The sequence below is a fragment of the Calidris pugnax genome, unplaced genomic scaffold (assembly GCF_001431845.1).
Source record: "Calidris pugnax isolate Ruff unplaced genomic scaffold, ASM143184v1 scaffold349, whole genome shotgun sequence".
In the NCBI taxonomy this organism is placed as follows: Eukaryota; Metazoa; Chordata; class Aves; order Charadriiformes; family Scolopacidae; genus Calidris; species Calidris pugnax.
In genome coordinates, this window is record NW_015091088.1 from 1,425,210 (window position 1) to 1,441,366 (window position 16,157).

The following is a 16,157-nucleotide window of genomic DNA, read 5'->3' on the forward strand; positions in this document are numbered from 1 at the left end:
GCAGGCGGGCGCGGCGGCGCGCGCGGCAGGCTGGGAGCGCGCGCCCCCCGCCATTTCGGGCTGCGGCCCTGTCCCCGTGAGGGAAGGCCCCGGCCCGGCGTGGGGAGGGGAGATGGACCCGGAGCCGGTTGTCCCCGTTCCCCCCGTCGGTGCTCACCGCTGTAACTCCGGCACCGTCTCCACGTTGTGGGCGTACACGTCCAGCCCCGACAAGGCCACTCTCTCCACAGCCGAAAGGTCCCCTCGGAAATCGGGAGTCAGGCATTCCACCAGGATCTTGGGGTTCCTGGAAAGGAGAGGAGGATGAGAGTGAACACGGCAACAGGGTTCGCCTCACCGTGGCTAAAATAAAATAAGATAGTAAAAAAACCCCATTACTTCATAAAATCATAGAATTATCTAGGTCGGAAGGGACCTCTAAGATGACGAAGTCCAATCATTAAGTAAGTGATGCTCTGATAAGCAACGCAAAGTTAATTCAGGATATGCTTCTAAATCAACAGATTTCTGCAAATACTTGTATCACAATTCAAACAAAGCGTCACGTGTTTTAATTCCTGATTTCATTCATGTGAGCTGAAATAGAATGAAAGCCAAATAATAAATCTAAAAGCGATTCCAACAGCCTCTTAAACAATCACGTTCGCTGCTTACATATGATTTTTCATGCATTTTTGTGGCAGGTTAACTGAAGTTTCATATCCAAAATACAGAGGAGCCACAACCCTGCCTAGGAGGATAAGAAGACTCCATGTTGATGCCCTGGAATCTCATCTCGGTGTCCAGGAGCCAGATTTCAGCAGGCAGGGAAAACTGCTGGAGCCTTTGGAGCCCCAAGTATGCTGGACAAAGTCTCCCGTGAGGCTGCAGGAATAAAACCTGCAGGTAGACAAACAGGCAGCCAAATGGCACAGAGGGCACCGAGGCAGCACAGCCAGGGAAAGCAGCACGATGGAGACAGCTGTGGTGGGAGAACACCACGGGGGGTTTCTCATCACCACCGAAAGAGAAACCCGACTTCTTCTGCCATGTGGGGACACAGTTACCTGAATCCACTGTGCCTGAGCCCCAAGATCCAAGAATAAACGTACCTCAGAAGTGTGTACTCATCTCCTGGTAAACCAGCCACACGGTTAAAGAAATAATCCAGTGTTTAGCTTTAAATAAGCCCAGGCTAAATGGGAAATACATCCAAATTCAAAATACTCTGGGGCCATTACATGATAAAGATGGAAAACGGGAAACCAAAAAGAGGGGGACATAGAAAGGCTAAAGGCAGATTTTTGTACTTGCAGGGCCCCTGGAATAATCCAGCTAAAGGTAGTTTTGACCTACATGCAGTACCACGTTCTAAAGTTGTAGTAATAACAGTAATACATTAAAAATGTACCTTTCTTTCAGATGAGAGACTGTCTTTGCAAAGTGTTCTGCTCCACCATCAGGCATATCTAGAAGCATTTCAATTATTCAATTAACCTTTCTGTTCAAGAAAGGTATTCACTTATTAGCAAAGCCACAAAAACCAGCAGAGTCAAATTTAAATGCAAACTAATAAAGCAAATCTTAGTCAAACCCCAGTCTTATCTTACTGCTTATGCCAAAGGTTTACAAGAGATATTCCAGTAAGCCTTGTTTTGCGCAAAGTCTAACTGTGGGATAGACTTCTTAGGGCAGACTTCAAATGTTTACTCTGAATTTACCTGTCTCTAAGTTCACTGTCAGCCTGAGCACAAAATGGCTTTATCCTGTTATGTTTTTGGTCTGATAAACAGTTCTACAAAAACTGAAATACATTATGCTCTTTTATTTTAAGCCATGTTGAAGGCTAATGGACTTTCCACCAAAATATACTGAATAATCTTTACAATGGTTTTCCCCTCCTGTGTGATAGCACCACAAAGCAGCTACTACATCCTTAGAAATAGGCAACTTTCAGTTTTGTTAAGCTATTCCAGGTTTAGTTTTTGGAAGGAAGTTCTGTAATGGCGTTGTATATGAATGTCTGTGGGGCTTTTTTTGATGAAGTATTCTAATATGTTAATGTTTAATAACAGTGTAACTTATATTTCACCAGACACAGAGAAATACTAAGAACGTGTAGAAACTTTCCAGAATTTCAGCACTGTCAACTCCTTTAAAATAGCAATCCTCAACAACTGTGCTGTGTGACAAATGTTTACCAAGGTCTGTGTTCACCCATTATAAGGGAGAGGAGAGTTGGGACTGAAGGAGCTGAGAGAGAAGGCACTCACCGTCTCTGTCCACCGAGGTCAGTACCACATAATCCAAGCCCCACTCGGCTATAGCCTTCGCTGTGTTGTAGGGCTCCTCAGGATCCAGTGGAGGCGGATTTTTTGCTGTCTTGACTGAACAAAATCTGCAGCCCCTGGTGCACGTGTCACCCATCAGCTGAAACAAGACAGACGTTCCTGTCTTCACACTGTACAAATCACTACTGCTCAGCAGAGAAACAGTGGCTAAGCTAGATAAGATACATCCCAATATTAAGCAAAACAATGAGGACAGTGATTTACTCTAAATTTCTACATTTCCACTACAGTAGAGACCCAGCAATACACTACAAACAGCTCAAACATTGCTAGAATACGTAAGAAGTGGTTAATGGCTTACCATAATAGTAGCTGTAGCCGTCACATATTCACCCCCTCCCCAGCACTCTCCTATGTTGGGACAACGGGCTTCTTCACACACCTAAAAGGCAGTAATGTACCTGTCTTTTCTCTGTACTATTTTAGCAAATTATTATTATATTAATAAACAATTTCAATAGTAGTCTACAAACAAAACATTATTCCCTCTGTGATAAATGAGGAGATGAAGAGAGTTAGATGTTGCTCTATAAGAAGTCGGTAGAAGAACTAGGAAGAGAATTGTTTCCTGACATCCATTACACTTCTTTTCTTCTACTTCGTAACTCCAAAAACTCCGCAACCATGTCACTGCCTTATTAATTAGCACAGATTGCCATTAACATTTTAAATTTAATAATTTATAAAATGTTCAGAAAGTCTATGATTCATCAAAGCGTGATCTAGCTGTGGGGAAAAAAAAAGCTCTCCATGCGTACCCACCGCTTTTTACCACCTGGAAGGTATATTTAATGAAATACATATATTTCTTGAATCTCTTTTCATGCAAAACATGTATGTAACACTGAAATTCTGTGTGTTTCCATTACAAGCAGTCACACATACCATTTTCTGATCTCTTTGGTAATGCAAGTACTAAACCCTAGTATTTAAAATCCCAGTGGGAAAAACATGAAATACTCTGCTGGATTTGTCTTCTTTCCTTATGGGTAAAATTCACCACTGGCGACTAGGAGCAGCACTGGGCTTGGTTTCAGCATTGAAGATCATGCAAGACATGACTTCTACCTGTCCACCACAGACAAATAATTTTTCTAGAGGAAAACTTGGTTGGTGCTAGATTTACCGTATGAAGATTTAAACTTCTCAAGGTATTCTTCAGTTTATTGTAGTTCTTTCCCATGGGAATCTTCGTTTTCAGCCACGGAGGAAGTCGCAGCCTGAGTAACATCAAGCAAAGAGAGAGATTAATAAATTACCTACCTGGTAAGGTTCCATTAATTTCAGAGATCCACTTTAATTTGTTACAGGTGCCAACTAGGAAAGGTTCCTTGAAAACTGACCCAACTCAGCAACCAATATTAACATCATTCATAGTCATAACAGACTTCTCTCTTCCATGTTTATCATCATCCCAACATTCAAAAGTAGGAGTTTGTTGTCATTGGAAGGTTTAAAACTGTTAACTGTACCAATGGGATTTAATAGTGCCACACAGGAGACAGCAACAATTAACGGCAGAGTATGTTGCAGTTATCACAAAGTCTGATCAAATTTGTAATGGGAAATAGCAGGAATTTAAGCACTTTTTAATTTAGTCTTCATTTGTTTGTTTTATTCTATCAATAATATTTTTCAACACCGAAGTATGGTACACTCACCTACTGACGTATATTTGTAATTTAATACAGGCACTCAAATGAGAAAATACCAAGTCTTCATGTTTCTTACATATTTGAAGTTAATAATTTAAGTGTTTGCTTTTTCTTCAAAAAGGACAGAATATAATAAAAATATACTGTAGGCATTTTGTAGTTAACACTAAACATGCAAGATCCTGCATGGAAATAACTACAGTTGTTCAGAATCACAATCACCTTTCTCCTTTCTGACGCTTTAAATTGCCTTTGTATTCAGCCCATGTGCTCTTGTCTGACAAATCTCCAGATACAAAGTCTTTTAAGTCTGGTCCATTTTGCAGTAACTCTTTTTTTTCCTCTGGCAAAGAACTGGATGTTCTGTACTGGTTATGCACAGGGCTCCCAGACACCTAAAAAAAGAAACACTATAATTTATCGAATTGTAAATGTACTGGTATTAGTAAGTAAGTACTTGTCTTTTTGGTGGTTAGTGAACACTTTATAGAGTTAGTGCAAGCTTTGTCCCAATTGCCTTTAAGTTTATATATAATGAATGCTCTTTTTCATTTTAAGTCATGTGTAACAGACAAAAAGAATGACCTCTTCCAAAATATCTTAATATCAAACTAAGTTATGTAGGTTTTGGATATAAATAATATTCTATGGATTGAGATTTTGGGGATGATTAATGGCACGCTGCCAAGTCAGTAACTGATGGATGTTTTGTTCTGTTTAACATCTTTATCAATGATCTGGACAAGGGGATCGAGTGCACCTTCAGTTAGTTTGCAGACACCACTAAGTTGGGTGGGAGTGTCAACCAGCTTGAGGGTAGAGAGGCTCTGCAGAGGGATCTGGACAGGCTGGATGGATGGGCCAAGGCCAACAGGATGAGATTCAATAATGCCAATTGCTGGGTCCTGCATTTGGGTCACACCAACCCCAGGCAGCGCTACAGGCTGGGGGCAGAGTGGCCGGAGAGCTGCCCAGCAGAAAAGGACCTGGGTGTGTTGGTGGACAGCCGGCTGAACATGAGCCAGCAGTGTGCCCAGGTGGCCAAGAAAGCCAATGGTATCCTGGCCTGGAGCAGGAATAGCATGGTGAGCAGGACTTGGGCAGTGATTGTCCCTCTGTACTGGGCACTGGTGAGGCCCCAGCTCGAGTGCTGTGTCCAGTTTTGGGCCCCTTGCTACAAGAAGGACACTGAGGGGCTGGAGTGGGTCCAGAGAAGGGCAACGAAGGTGGTGAGGGCTCTGGAGCACAAGTCTTATGAGGAGAGGCTGAGGGAGCTGGGGTTGTTCAGCCTGGAGAAAGGGAGCCTGAGGGGAGACCTACAGCTCCCTGAAAGGAGGGTGTAGAGAGGTGGGAGCCTCTTCTCCCAAGTCACAGGCAATACGACAAGAGGAAATGGCCTCAAGTTGTGACAGGGGAGGTTCAGATCGGATATTAGGAAAAATTTCTTCCTGGTATGGGTTGCCAACCATTGGAACAGGCTGCCCAGGGACATGGTGGAATCTCCATCCCTGGAGGTATTTAAAAGACGTGCAGATGTGGTGCTGAGGGACACGGCTCAGCGGTAACTTGGCAGCGTGAGGTTTACGGTTGGACTCTATGATCTTAACGGTCTTCTCCAACCTAAACAACTCTATGACGTTATGTCGATGGAGAGGCAGCCCCAGCCTGGTTCTCAGCCGCGGGGTCCGAGGCGGGTGCGCTCGGTGCCGCAGTTTTCGGTGACTTTCTCTCCCCGGTGTGTGCCTGTGCAGCGGCACCGCAGCCCCCGCCCGCCTCACGCCCCCCGGCTGCTTGCCCTGCTGGGGACAGCCCTTCCCGGGCTCTGCTGTCACGCCCCCCCACCACCAAGAGATGAGCTCGGACAACGGCACCGCCTTCAGCCGCCGCCATCCCCCCCATCCCCTCACCGGGGGACCGGCCCGAGGTCTCCCTTCCGCCGGGCCGCAACGACTGCTCGGCACGCTCGCCCTCCGCTCCCCTTCGCCCTGCGACACACCGCCCTGACACGGCGCCCACTCACCCGTCCCTGGGGCCCCAGCAGCAGCCGCCGGGCGGCGGTGGCAGCGGCAGCCCCGCCGCAGCGGCCCCGCGGCAGCAGCGACATGGCGGCGCCCGCCGGACCGGCCCGATCGATCCTCTCGGCGCTCGTCCCCGCTCACCTCACTCAGCTGACGCGCATCAGGTCTCGGCTACTCTTGCCTCGCGGACGCCTGCTTCGGCGCCGTGACGTCAAGGCAGCTACAAGTACGTGATGACGTCAGACGCGGCCTCTTTCCCCGCTGCCTGCTGCCAGGTAAGGCCGGGCCGGCGCCGCCATCCGGGGCCATCGGCCGCTGGCGGCCCCCCCAGCGCCCCGCCGGGGACCGGGCAGCCTCCCGGGGCGCCGCGGGATCCGCCCGCCGCCTCTTGCCCCCGCCTGCGGGGGGGGAATCCCCCGGGATGGCGCCTGCCCCAGCCGCTCCCCTCCCCGCGCCGGTTCTAGGCCCGTGCTGGGCCCCGCTGTGGAGCTGGGCGCTGAGGCCGCCGCCCCCGGGCGGCCCGGGGGGGATGGCTGGGTGTTGTCTGCGGCACCCGGCGGCTCGGTGGCGGCGGAGGGGGTGGGGAGCGGTTGGACTCCCCGTTGTTGGGCGTTCCTGGGGTAGGCGCGGGGAAGGAGCGGGAAGGGGGCGAGAAAAGGGCCTCGCTGTGCGGCCCTGCAGCTTCTCTCCGTTGTCCTTTGTAGGATGAAGACCATTCTCAGCAACCAGACCGTTGACATCCCCGAGCAAGGTGGGTCTGCGTTCGGGAGGCGTTCGTTTCGCGGTGCTGGCTCCGCAGCCGGTTAACGTGGCTCTGTCTGTGCTTCGCAGTCAGTGTCTCGCTGAAGGGCCGGACGGTCATTGTAAAGGGCCCCAGAGGAACCTTGCGACGGGATTTTAACCACATCAATGTGGAGCTCTCCCTCCTGGGAAAGAAACGCAAGAAGGTGAGTGCTGCAGAAGCAGTTTCTTTCCTAGAGACCGTGACTTTACGATTATCATAGCATAGTTGGAAGGGACCTTGAGGAGCATATAATTCCAACCCTCCTGCCATGGGCAGGGATACCTCCCACCTCAGAGTCCCATCCAGCCTGGCCATGAACACCTCCAGGGATGGGGCATCCACAGTTTCTCTGGGCAACCTGTGCCAGTGTCTCACCATCCTCATAGTGAATTTTTTTTCCTGGTGTTTAAATCTGCTTTTTTCCAGTTTTAAGCCATTATTCCTTGTCCTATTGCTATATGCCCTCGTAAAGAGTTCCTCTCCAGCTTTCTTGTAGGCCCTCTTCAGATACTGGAAAGATCTTCCCAGAGTCTCCAGGCTGAGCAACCCCAGCTCTGAATTAAATTAACAACTTCTTGGTAGTGTAGGAGATTGGACCAAAATGTTTATCTGTGGGCATGTTATTTAATTTTTTGCTTATTTCTGTGTTTTCTGAAAGAGGCAAGTCTCATGGAACTTTGGGACCTCCTCTGGTGCCGTGGAATTCTTGCAGTTCTATGATTTGTTTTGTTGTTCCAGTCTGATAGTTACTGGGAAAGACATTGATTGTTGTATTCTGTGTTTTACAACTGGCTACTTTTAGCTAGGTAGAACTAAATATCTACATTTAATTTCCAGAATTGGCAAGTTACGTTAGGAGAGCAGATGCTTTCGAAATACATATTTTCATATGGCCTTAAAAACTGGAAAAAAAAAAGGAAAATAATGGCTCGTTTCAACTGCATTTGCAGAAGAATGTAATGTTTCATTAAGATACTGGACCCACACACAGCATTTGATTAAAAAGTTGATAGATTGTACATAGAAGACCGACTTCAGAACAATGTGTTTGGTGTTTAGCATTTTATAACACATCCCTCAGCTTAAGATGTCAGAATATCTATCCCAGCCTCTTTGAAGGTTTGTTAGTAGCAAGACATGAGGAAAAGAAACATCTCTCAGAGGTCTGGGGGTTAGGACATGATCTTGTGGCCTTGAGCTAGGTGGGCCTTTAGTAGTCTTTCAAAGAAAGGAAATGTTTACGTGCTTTTGTTAGGTGGGCTTTTAAGTAGTTTATCTGAACTTTTCACTCTTTGTCACAAAAATGTTTCACTTTTAGTTTTGAAGTGTAGGAGAAATCTTGAATTTTTTATTACTTTTTTTTACGCAGCTACGTGTTGACAAGTGGTGGGGTAACAGAAAGGAGCTGGCAACAGTTCGCACAATTTGCAGCCATGTACAGAACATGATCAAGGGTGTTACACTGGTGAGTCTTCTTTTGAAATAGGAGAACTCCTGTCATTTTTGTTACTCATCGATACACAGCCTTTTACTTTAGTGAGAGTGCTGGCTTAGTGAGAGATGTAGCTTTCTCTCTCTGTTTACTTTTTTTTTTTCTCTTGCACTTGCTGTCAGACATGTTTTATAGGTGGAAAAAAGCATGAATGTCTCTTGGGCTTAGTGTCTTGCCCTTGTTAAGAAACTATTTCCAATATATCTTGGGTTTAGATGGCTGCGTTAAGCTTAGTGCATCTGTTTTACCTTATGGATGTGTTCTGCTTTCAGTATCTGATGCTGTCCTTTGTTGTAGGGCTTCCGTTACAAGATGAGGTCAGTGTATGCTCACTTCCCAATCAACGTAGTTATCCAGGATAATGGCTCACTTGTGGAAATCCGAAACTTCTTGGGAGAGAAGTACATCCGCCGAGTGCGTATGAGGCCAGGTGAGTATAGCTGGAGATGTACTTTGATGTTTCTAACTAAGATTTCTAAACTGCTTTGTCTGGGTGCTGCTGCTTCCACAGAAGACAGTGAGTGATTGTTGAAGCAGTATTTGTCTTTTTGTATTCATGTAATCTTAGGGTACTTTTACTGCTCTTTAGATTTGTAATTAATAATGGTTTTGTACTTTATTAATGAGAGCTAGCCAATAACTGGAGATTGTTATTTTAATACAAGCTACAGGTAGTCCAGTGTTTAATTATAGTGAGATACTGACAGTATTCATAGCTGGTAAGTTGCAGGTGCTCAGTTTTAGATTCTAATTCTCTTTTAAACATTGTACATGAGCTAGTCTCACACCATGTTGTATTTTTGGTCTTTGAAGCATTCTTGTATTTTGAATTTCCTCATTGTCTTGGAGCACATGCGCTAAAAACAAATAACATGATAATTTTGAAGTTTACATCTTGCACACTTATGAGTTTTAGCAGAGTAGGTCTTTGATGGAGTTTGTTAAACTTCAAAAGAAGGAGACAAAACATATTATAAACACGGTTACCTTAAGACTCCATGGAAAACTTCCCATATACAGTGTTTGATAGTTCACTTACTGGTGGAGGTATGGGCAAGGATATTTAGTGTGACTGATGGTGTTTTGGGGTGGCTTTAGATGAAAGCATCAGACTTATCCAAAACCACTGGAAGATAAAGTGCGGAGTTACTTATGGTGGCTTTGATTTTGATTTACTATAGGATATTAAGGGTGGGTTTGACTTCTGTAAGCATTTACTTCAAAGATAGTAAAAAGCTGGCTTAAAGTCTAATATCTATTGACTAAATGGGTCAAACCGTAAACACTTTCTTGTGTTACTCTCCTTGCAAATGAAAGTTCTAGTTAAGACTTATGAATGTCCTAGTGTTGCTAGTATAATCATGGTGCTTGACATATTAGGGGACAGTGATGTTTTTTAATGATTCTTGATTAGGGTGAATCTAGTTTTGGGTTAATGAACACAGGAATGGGGGAAATGGCACCACCTAGCTGACAAAGCCGTGCTGGCAAAATCTCTGGCCTCTATGCGGTGATGGTGATTAATGCTGTCATGTGGTAACATTTAAATAGGAGTATCATTTAGTTGCTTTCAATCCAGAGCATGACTTGCACTAATCTTTGAGATCTGAAACTGTGAGGGAGGAAAGTCTTGGAAGGGATTTGGGGTACTCTTGTAAAGCCGTGGAAGCTAATTATTGCCTAGAATGCTGCTTTCTAGATCTGTAAATGGGAACAAATTAATACTGGGGGGGGTTTTGTACACTCAGCGTCTTCACCAATGATGAAGAACGTGTATTTTCCTTTCTCTAGGTGTTTCCTGTGCAGTGTCTCAAGCCCAGAAAGATTTTTTTGTACACTCAATGTTTTCACCAGTGATGAAGAACGTGTATTTTCCTTTCTGTAGGTGTTTCCTGTGCAGTGTCTCAAGCCCAGAAAGATGAGCTGATCCTTGAAGGGAATGACATTGAATTGGTCTCCAATTCAGGTTTGTGACATAGATGTGTGGGAAGATACAGTGACATGGGCACATTTATCTGAAGATGTCAGCATAGCAAACTCTTTTTCTTTTTTTTTTTTCTCAAACCCTGAGGTAGATGACAGCTCAATTATTTTTTTTCTCTAGTCCCTGTAATTGCTTTTCATAGTTTGTTATATTTTTTCTAAATTTAAAGATATTATTAAAAGCTCACAGACGCTTTTTTTTTTTTGAGTCAGTATTGATGGCCTTTTTGGCACCAAACTTTTCAGTTGTATGAGTGTGCAGTAATAAACTGCCACCGCCCTGAGTTGCCAAGATGGGCTCAGTGAAATGCAAGTTTTGTTTGTTAGTTGAAATATGGGAAGAGTAAACAAAGGCTATGTGTTGGCTTGGAGCTCTTGCCTTGTGCTAATGGTCTTGCTTTGTCTGTAGCTGCCTTGATCCAGCAAGCCACTACGGTCAAGAACAAGGATATCAGAAAATTCTTGGACGGTATCTATGTCTCCGAGAAAGGAACAGTACAGCAGGCAGATGAGTAAAACTCTAATAGGTTGGTATCATCTTAATGCAGGATGTACGTCTTCCATGTAGAGATGGTTACTCCATCTGGGGACTTAACAAGGTTTATCTACTTCAGCAAGGCTGTGGTTAAGCAGGTTCCCAAGAGGGATGCAGTTGTGCTTGTAAAAGGCATCTTTAAAGGTATCGTAGAAGTGAAGTTTTGCTAGGTCTCTTGACAGCCACTTTCCATCTCTCATCAAGCTGGTATTATGTTACTGTGTGGAGAAATGCTCGAGTGCTGTGTTCTGTGCTGTGCGTCCTACTTACCATGGTGGCTGAGAATTTAAAACCAACTGACAAAGCCTGACAGGCTCCTTTACAGTTATTTACAGAGAGGACTTTCTTGGACTAACGTTTGTTCTGGTTGGGCACCGGAAGTGGTCGGCACACACTTTATATATAAAGGTCTTCGGTGTAGCTTGCGTATAAATGCTTGCAAACAAAGGCCAGTTTAACAAGCACAACTATTTAACATTGAGTATATACATTTATTTTTGAAGCTGAGCACAAGGATATTGGGATAATTTAAGAATTTTAACCTGTATGGAACTATGCATAGCTGAAATGCATCAAATTCCTTTAGCAGTTAAAATGCAGTTAGTGAGTTTCATAAACTAAACTAAACTTGTACCAGCCAGGTACAAGACACAAGCTACTGAAAAGGTGATGTTTTTAGTGCTGTTCAGAGTTCCTTGTTACCTGCTGGTGAAACAGCTCTGAGCTGTTGTGAAGGCGTCTTTAAGTAATCTCGTCTGAGTGAACCTAAGCAAATTCTTTGATCTATTAATGACTGTCTTGATGTCTTGTATCAGCAGCCAGGTACAAGACACAAGCTACTGCAAAGGTGATTATTTTAGTACTGTTCAGAGTTCCTTGTTACCTGCTGGTGAAACAGTTCTGAGCTGTTGTGTTTGAAGGCGTCTTTAAGTAATCTCGTCTGAGTAAACCTAAGCAAATTCTGTGATCTATTAATGACTGTCTTGCACTACAACTGTCAGATAAATTAACTTGTCGTATGCCTATAAACTCAATTTCACATTTGCAGTGCTAAGACCTTTCCAAAAGCTCTTTTTATTTACAGTTGTCTGGATCCTGAAACAACCAATCATGAGACATTATACCAGCAAGTACCGGATTTGAAGAATCTGATACAAAACCCGAACACCATGAGAGGTTTAATAAAATAAAACTTATTTCATATCTTGGCGTCTTTTTTTTCTTTTTTTTAAGGACTAAATGCTGATTGCGTGAACCTGTTGGAGATATTTGGCTTTTGGAGAAGCAGATTGTCACAGGGTAATGCAAGATAATCAGATAATGTTAGTGCTGTGCTAGTACCTGTTGCTTTGCCAGAACATTCAGACTGAATGAAGTCTGATGGTTTGGAAACCTCATGCTGGTGGAGTGTGGACCCAGCATATTCTTTTTTTTAAGGACTAAATGCTGATTGCGTGAACCTGTTGGAGTTTTTTTTTCTTTTTAAGAACTAAATGCTGATTGCGTGAACCTGTTGGAGATATTTGGCTTTTGGAGAAGCAGATTGTCACAGGGTAATGCAAGATAATCAGATAATGTTAGTGCTGTGCTAGTACCTGTTGCTTTGCCATTCTCTGAGAACATTCAGACTGAATGAAGTCTGATGGTTTGGAAACCTCATGCTGGTGGAGTGTGGACCCAGCATGTAAAGCCATGAAATGTTAGTTTTAAATTGTAGAAATAGGAAGGAATAGCAAAAGCATTGTTCTCACTGGAAGAAGACAGTGTGTTTTCACATTATTTCAGAACCTCAAACCAATGACTGCAAAAAACTGATTCCGTCAGTGGAGTTCAGACTTGTGATGGCAGTATCTGGAGTAGATTAAACCCCAAATTTGAATTAGTGGAATGAAATTTATAAGACTGTTTAATCTGAATACAGAGATGAAAGTAGTGGGCTGAAAATATGCTGCTTTGGCTGTATTGCTCAATTAAGACCAAGGAGACTGATTTCGTCCGTTTTCTGGAGGGGAGTTCAGACTTGTGATGGCAGTATCTGGAGTAGATTAAACCCAAAATTTGAATTAGTGGAATGAAATTTTTAAGACTTTAAACTGAATACAGAGATGAAAGTAGTGGGCTGAAAATATGCTGCTTTGGCTGTATTGCTCAATTAAGACCAAGGACTTGACCTCAGAGTTCAGGCAGAGCTTCTTGCTGAGTTTCAACGACAATGATTTGTGTCACCTGGAGGTAGAGCTCTGGTTTTTGTCTTGGTTAGTAATCTTGCTGTGTAGCAACCTGTAGCTGGGATATTGTGCTCTTTCTGTGCTGTGATAAAATCTGCGTTGTCACTTGTTAGGTTCAACTTTTAAAAAAAGATTCACAGAAAATACTGGGATAGTGCAGAAACATGCTTGGCAAAAAGTAGCTAAAGCTTATTATTGAAGGCAGAAAGATGAGCTGATCCTTGAAGGGAATGACATTGAATTGGTCTCCAATTCAGGTTTGTGACATAGATGTGTGGGAAGATACAGTGACATGGGCACATTTATCTGAAGATGTCAGCATAGCAAACTCTTTTTCTTTTTTTTTTTTCTCATGACAGCTCAATTTTTTTTTTCTCTAGTCCCTGTAATTGCTTTTCATGGTTTGTTATATTTTTTCTAAATTTAAAGATATTTTTAAAAGTCCACAGAAGCTTTTTTTTTTTTTGAGTCAGTATTGATGGCCTTTTTGGCACCAAACTTTTCAGTGGTATGAGTGTGCAGTAATAAACTGCCACTGCCCTGAGTTGCCAAGATGGGCTCAGTGAAAGGCAAATTGTGTTTGTTAGTTGAAATATGGGGAGAGTAAACAAAGGCTACATGTTGGCTTGGAGCTCTTGCCTTGTGCTAATGGTCTTGCTTTGTCTGTAGCTGCCTTGATCCAGCAAGCCACTACGGTCAAGAACAAGGATATCAGAAAATTCTTGGACGGTATCTATGTCTCCGAGAAAGGAACAGTACAGCAGGCAGATGAGTAAAACTCTAATAGGTTGGTATCATCTTAATGCAGGATGTACGTCTTCCACGTAGAGATGGTTACTCCATCTGGGGATTTAACAAGGTTTATCTACTTCAACAAGGCTGTGGTTAAGCAGGTTCCCAAGAGGGATGCAGTTGTGCTTGTAAAAGGCATCTTTAAAGGTATCGTAAAAGTGAAGTTTTGCTAGCTCTCTTGACAGCCACTTTCCATCTCTCATCAAGCTGGTATTATGTTACTGTGTGGAGAAATGCTCGAGTGCTGTGTTCTGTGCTGTGCGTCCTACTTATCATGGTGGCTGAGAATTTAAAACCAACTGATAAACCATGACAGGCTCCTTTACAGCTATTTACAGAGAGGACTTTCTTGGACTAATGTTTGTTCTGGTTGGGCACCGAAAGTGGTCGGCACATACTTTATATATTAAGGTCTTCAGTGTAGTTTGTGTATAAATGCTTGCAAACAAAGGCCAGTTTAACAAGGACAGCTATTTAACATTGCGTATATACATTTGTTTTTGAAGCTGAGCACAAGGATATTGGGATAATTTAAGAATTTTAACCTGTATGGAACTATGCATAGCTGAAATGCATCAAATTCCTTTAGCAGTTAAAATGCAGTTAGTGAGTTTCATAAACTAAAATGTCTTGTATCAGCAGCCAGGTACAAGACACAAGCTACTGCAAAGGTGATTATTTTAGTACTGTTCAGAGTTCCTTGTTACCTGCTGGTGAAACAGTTCTGAGCTGTTGTGTTTGAAGGCGTCTTTAAGTAATCTCGTCTGAGTAAACCTAAGCAAATTCTGTGATCTATTAATGACTGTCTTGCACTACAACTGTCAGATAAATTAACTTGTCGTATGCCTATAAACTCAATTTCACATTTGCAGTGCTAAGACCTTTCCAAAAGCTCTTTTTATTTACAGTTGTCTGGATCCTGAAACAACCAATCATGAGACATTATACCAGCAAGTACCGGATTTGAAGAATCTGATACAAAACCCGAACACCATGAGAGGTTTAATAAAATAAAACTTATTTCATATCTTGGCGTCTTTTTATTCTTTTTTTTAAGGACTAAATGCTGATTGCGTGAACCTGTTGGAGATATTTGGCTTTTGGAGAAGCAGATTGGCACAGGGTAATGCAAGATAATCAGATAATGTTAGTGCTGTGCTAGTACCTGTTGCTTTGCCAGAACATTCAGACTGAATGAAGTCTGATGGTTTGGAAACCTCATGCTGGTGGAGTGTGGACCCAGCATGTAAAGCCATGAAGTGTTAGCTTAAAATTGTAGAAATAGGATGGAATAGCAAAAGTATTGTTCTCACAGGAAGAAGACGGTGTGTGTTCACGTTATTTCAGAACCTCAAACCAATGACTGCAAAAGACTGATTTCGTCCGTTTTCTGGAGGGGAGTTCAGACTTGTGATGGCAGTATCTGGAGTAGATTAAACCCAAAATTTGAATTAGTGGAATGAAATTTTTAAGACTTTAAACTGAATACAGAGATGAAAGTAGTGGGCTGAAAATATGCTGCTTTGGCTGTATTGCTCAATTAAGACCAAGGACTTGACCTCAGAGTTCAGGCAGAGCTTCTTGCTGAGTTTCAACGACAATGATTTGTGTCACCTGGAGGTAGAGCTCTGGTTTTTGTCTTGGTTAGTAATCTTGCTGTGTAGCAACCTGTAGCTGGGATATTGTGCTCTTTCTGTGCTGTGATAAAATCTGCGTTGTCACTTGTTAGGTTCAACTTTTAAAAAAAGATTCACAGAAAATACTGGGATAGTGCAGAAACATGCTTGGCAAAAAGTAGCTAAAGCTTATTATTGAAGGAAGTATCTATGTGTGCCTAAGAAATTCAGAAGATTGCAATTTGTGGGTGTCTTTGGGTGATGGAGGGGTGCACACGCCTCTAACACCTGTCCTGTTTGACACACTGGTAGAATATTTTATAGTGTGAAATGGACCAGACTTCCTCATCATTTTACTAGGACTTACCTTTGGAGTTAATGGGCCTTCTGTGATGTTGACCAGTACTTGAAATAGAATGGAAAAATAGTCTCATGCATTGAGAACTGATTACTGAGACTCGTGGTTGGGTCAAGTATGGGGAGTTTGGGGTTCAGTCAATTGCACGTATCCTCAAAGTAGCACTTCTGCAAAGTTTTTTGTAGTGTATAAGTGGCCTTAATACTTTATGTTATCATTTACTTTATCATAATCTATTACCATTTACCTTGTGTTTGATGCGATCTTGTGTGTTCAGATGCAGTTGGAAAAGACTGTGTTTTTATGCTTCGTCTCTTCAGAAGCACCTGGGGTACAGATAAAGTGTGTCTGTTTTGGGGACCTTAA

General features: G+C 43.1%; 2 protein-coding genes across 5 annotated transcripts in view; one reads left to right on the forward strand and one right to left on the reverse strand.

Annotated features, from left to right (window-relative positions):
* The window catches only part of LIAS (lipoic acid synthetase), an 11,725-nt gene extending 5,611 nt beyond the window's left edge, over window positions 1-6,114 (reverse strand). The window contains exons 1-7 of the mRNA XM_014957793.1: window positions 6,006-6,114; window positions 4,208-4,380; window positions 3,457-3,550; window positions 2,632-2,712; window positions 2,253-2,409; window positions 1,391-1,448; window positions 158-286 (exon numbers count right to left, since the gene is read on the reverse strand). Of these exons, the coding sequence (XP_014813279.1) occupies window positions 158-286; window positions 1,391-1,448; window positions 2,253-2,409; window positions 2,632-2,712; window positions 3,457-3,550; window positions 4,208-4,380; window positions 6,006-6,089 (776 nt within the window). The 5' untranslated portion in view covers window positions 6,090-6,114. The remainder of the gene's footprint in view (window positions 1-157; window positions 287-1,390; window positions 1,449-2,252; window positions 2,410-2,631; window positions 2,713-3,456; window positions 3,551-4,207; window positions 4,381-6,005) is intronic.
* Window positions 6,115-6,204: 90 nt separating this feature from the next.
* RPL9 (ribosomal protein L9) lies at window positions 6,205-14,845 on the forward strand. Of its 4 annotated transcripts, none has more exons than XM_014957799.1 (9): window positions 6,205-6,278; window positions 6,708-6,754; window positions 6,835-6,950; window positions 8,157-8,252; window positions 8,577-8,709; window positions 10,071-10,103; window positions 13,235-13,282; window positions 13,695-13,812; window positions 14,710-14,845. In XM_014957799.1, the coding sequence occupies exons 2-8, from the start codon at window positions 6,709-6,711 to the stop codon at window positions 13,799-13,801; spliced, it is 579 nt and encodes a 192-aa protein (XP_014813285.1). In that variant the 5' UTR covers window positions 6,205-6,278; window position 6,708; the 3' UTR covers window positions 13,802-13,812; window positions 14,710-14,845. The 4 variants fall into 4 exon arrangements, with proteins under 4 accessions (XP_014813285.1, XP_014813284.1, XP_014813283.1 ...); XM_014957798.1 differs by having other exon boundaries at window positions 6,207-6,278; window positions 14,726-14,844; XM_014957797.1 differs by lacking the exons at window positions 10,071-10,103; window positions 13,235-13,282; window positions 13,695-13,812; window positions 14,710-14,845 and adding exons at window positions 10,165-10,245; window positions 10,672-10,789; window positions 11,866-12,001 and having other exon boundaries at window positions 6,212-6,278.
* The last annotated feature ends 1,312 nt before the right edge of the window (window positions 14,846-16,157 follow it).

Bases quoted from the DNA above. Each gene is read 5' to 3' on its own strand.
- RPL9 (XM_014957799.1), top strand. From the start codon at position 6,709: ATGAAGACCATTCTCAGCAACCAGACCGTTGACATCCCCGAGCAAG. The intron at 6,755-6,834 runs GTGGGTCTGCGT...TGTGCTTCGCAG, and splicing joins CGTTGACATCCCCGAGCAAG to TCAGTGTCTCGCTGAAGGGC. The intron at 6,951-8,156 runs GTGAGTGCTGCA...TTTTTTACGCAG, and splicing joins TGGGAAAGAAACGCAAGAAG to CTACGTGTTGACAAGTGGTG.